This window comes from Hydra viridissima, unplaced genomic scaffold, assembly GCF_058129835.1.
Source record: "Hydra viridissima isolate aposymbiotic clone 2 unplaced genomic scaffold, HvirCarnegie_v1 scaffold_1, whole genome shotgun sequence".
In the NCBI taxonomy this organism is placed as follows: Eukaryota; Metazoa; Cnidaria; class Hydrozoa; order Anthoathecata; family Hydridae; genus Hydra; species Hydra viridissima.
In genome coordinates this window covers 33,675,186-33,678,863 of record NW_028324300.1, presented here as the reverse complement: position 1 = coordinate 33,678,863, position 3,678 = coordinate 33,675,186, and the positions used below count along the sequence as shown (strand labels likewise).

At 32.9% G+C, this 3,678-nt stretch overlaps 1 protein-coding gene across 2 annotated transcripts in view; it reads right to left on the bottom strand.

The window, feature by feature from the left end:
- Positions 1-805: 805 nt before the first annotated feature.
- Positions 806-3,678, bottom strand: part of LOC145192118 (extracellular calcium-sensing receptor-like) — a 19,620-nt gene continuing 16,747 nt past the window's right edge. For both annotated transcript variants that reach the window (XM_090090405.1, XM_090090410.1), the window contains exons 3-4: positions 3,446-3,678; positions 806-3,203 (exon numbers count right to left, since the gene is read on the bottom strand). The exon at positions 3,446-3,678 is cut by the window's right edge and continues 319 nt beyond it. In XM_090090405.1, coding sequence (XP_089946531.1) covers positions 1,378-3,203; positions 3,446-3,678 — 2,059 coding nt within the window. In that variant the 3' untranslated portion in view covers positions 806-1,377. The remainder of the gene's footprint in view (positions 3,204-3,445) is intronic.

Sequence of the window (3,678 nt, the reverse complement as noted above, 5' to 3'; positions counted from 1 at the left end):
AGGCATTTCTGAATAATGAAGATAATTATCTATTGTAGAAAAACCCAAGATAATACAGAAAAACAGTTTCAACTAAGTTTGTTGTTGTTTAACTTTTATACTACCAGGACATCCCACAATGCTTTGCGCGTACGATTACACTCTTAAGTATGTAAAAATGAAAGAGTCGACAGGCCTTGGTCAAAACACGGTATTTAATGAGGGTTCGAGAGTTCGGTAGCACTACCGCTATACCTTACTGTAAACTACTATCTGTTAGATACCAGGCTCCAAAAAGTTCTACGGATGTCTGATTATCTCAGAAACTACGCCATTGAAAAATATCATGGAAGTGTAAGAGAATGAAGGACCAAGGGCTTTGTTCACACGAAAAAAGTTTAAAAAATTTACAAATGTGCATCTTGAAAAAGTGATAAAATCTGTTTGTGCCAACAACTGATTATCCTTTACCTTCGTGTAATTTGTTTAGTAATTTGTCAACACGTGAAGTGGTTATTTTATCCTGAACAGTCTTATTACACAAATGCTATAAAAGTTTAAACTAATACCACGTGATAAGAGTTTCTGTTTTAAAACTGTGGGCAGCCATTATAACAGATTTTTTTGTTGACGGTTGAAAATTTAGAGAATGTCGGAAACTCGCATGGCTCGCTGATTCCTGCGGCCTCTTTGATGCAAAACAATGAGTTGCACGTCCATCTCTTATACGTCCATGGAAAATATGCATCGTTTACTACTCATTAAAGAAATCTTACATTTTTACTTTGCAAGATTCTCTTTGATAAGAAAACAAAAATTAAAATTGAAATTAAAATTGAATTTACGTTTAAAATATGCTTGTTATAGTGTTAATATAATTAACTACAATATATTCAGCAAAAAAATATCTGAGTCTGTAAATACAGTTTGGGTTAGGCGTTATTTTAAAACAATAGGAGAATATTTAGCGACCCTTTGTCTGTGTAAAATGTACATTAAAAGTCTGAACCAGACCGTCCAAATCAACTGCTTGCCACCTAGCTTAAACAAATACATTGTAAAATTGTTAAGGAGAAAACCTCAAAATTTTAGTCTCAAATTTTAGAAAAAAATTTAGATTTTACATAATTCAGACAAGACATCAGAGAATGGGAAACAACTGCGAGACTAATTTTTTTTTAGGATATCCATATAAATATATAGAGAGTTAAGCAGTAAATAGAATTTTTAAAATGCTTAACTCGATTTTACATTTAAATGTTGAAGAGTGGTGGCCTATAAATCAGCTGAATTTATGACTTATTTCCTCCTTGAAAATTGAAAAGTAAATGCTGTTTAATAAAAATATGCTAAAACGAGAAAATGAAGTTGTAAAATTAATAACAAAATTAGTTTGGGTCATAAAGACTCGGTTAAATTTAACGGTACTCGTTCAGTACATTCTTCCCATTCGTTAGGTAAAGTTCTTGAACTGCTCACTGCAAACTTGTCATAGTTCAAATGATCAACACTGGCGCTAGAAGATATTGTTAATGCTTCGTCTTTAAAACTGTTTTTATCGTTAGCGGCACGATTGTAGCTTGAGAACATCACCACGTTGCGATTACAGCTTCGGAAAGAGCCGTCATTTTGTTTTATATTTTGAGGAAAATTTAGTAAAACACATTTTGGAGAAGTATTACGAAAACTATGATTATTTAAATGTGGATGAAACAAAACAACAATCACTTTTTTAATGAACAGAATAATCAGAGTGCAGTAAGAAGATGCCAAATTAATGCACAGAAATGCAACTTGTCTTTCATAAGATTTCAAGCTGGTATAAAGTGGCAAGTAGCAAAACCATATAATACAAACGGTAAACATCGCATACGAGATATACTGAGCTTCGTTAAAGTTTTCAGGAAGTTTACGAGCACGAAAGGCCATGTAGCTGCAAGCAATTGCAAATATAGAGTTATAGATAAATATTCCCCAAAGAATTTGATTTTCACACACATAACAAAAGTGTAAATCGTCCTGATATTTATACACGAAAATCTGAGCAGGAAAAATTGTATACCACATAAATATAACTAATATCTCCAAGAAGACAAACAAAAACGAAAAAGCAAGCTGAAACTTGGTTTGTAAAAATCTTGATACTAATGTGAATCTTCCATTAAAAACGCGAAGCAACCGGTACGTTTTGATGAAAACCAACGTCAAAATGGTGGTAAAGAAAAAGCCAAACAGGTATGTTCTACTCATGCATAGCTCGCGAGTAAGATCTATGTAATGTAAAAACGACAGACAAAATAAACCCATGATGGATAAAAGTTGGATAACAGACATTTCCCTGTTAGAAGATTTTACAACAGGAGTGTTCCAATAAATAACAAACAAAACTAGTACAAATATTGTAAATGATCCACCGATAGCAGACGCAATTGCAATTAACAAACCTTCAGATCTGTTCATATGTAATTTTAATTCAGAAAGGTTCAAACAAAGTGTACGATTTTTAGAAATAGTTAGCTCAGGACATATTGTACATTTATATTGATTATGAGAAGTTGAAACAGTGTTCAGTGGGCAGGTTTCACAGCTCCAGCGACATTTCATTGAAGTAGAGTTAACTCTATATGTACCAGGCAGACATTTAGGGCCGCAATCAGCACTCGGGATTTGATTGTTTGGCCAATTAATTAAGCTAACATCTAGATTTATTCCGCGTAAACTTTTCCAACTGCCAAACTTCTGAAAGGAATTGTTGAACCATACCACATATTCGTATGAAGGTGAAACAACTTGGCCTGAACTATTAAATTTCATTGAAAAGTTGCTTGTTGGTATTGTGAAAGATGTTTTTAAAATCCGGTTGTGCAAAACCCTATAATTGACTTTACGGACGCCTGCTGAACATTGAGTACTAGTGCAATTTAAATAGTCATGTAAACCGTAAGCTAATGCGTACACTGCAGCAACAACTTGATCTTGCTTTTTATTAGGTAAGCCATTAGCAATGCTGGTGACTTCAGGGCAAACAGGGGAAAAATCTGGATTCAAATACTCACAGTACCATGGGTTTTTAGAGTTGATACTACTAGGCATTTTTGCGCTTCGTATTTCTTTCTCAAGATTATCAATAGTTTGATGCTCAAGAGTTATACAAAGTATGGTGTGTGATAACCGACTCACAGGTAATTGATCAATTTTAAAGCTCGAAGCCCACTGCTCAGTACCTAACAAAATTCGATAAAGTAAACTACCCTAAATAAGTGTATTTAAGTTAGATAATGTACAACTAAAACCAAACTCTAATGCCCTCATAATCTCAAACAATCTTTTTTAAAAGTTTTTTAAATAGCTGTTGAATACATTTTCACAACCAGCAAAAGGCTGGCTGTAAAACAGATGTTATATCTAAAATTCTGAAGCTGTAAAATTTTTTCTTATTAGGAAAGTTAAAAAACGTTTCACATACCTATCCAAGTAATATTATGCAAATTATCATCTAATGATTTTCTTATAATCTTTGTAGCATCATATTCACCGCACCATAATATTACTACAGAATCGTTTTTTATTTTTTCAACAATTTCACTTAGTTCAAGCGAATCGATATTCTCTTGAAACATTTTGTAAGTTACAAAACACACGTTTTTTTCTTTAGCTATTTTTCTTAACTCTTGTTGTCCAAAGTGACCATAGTCATCA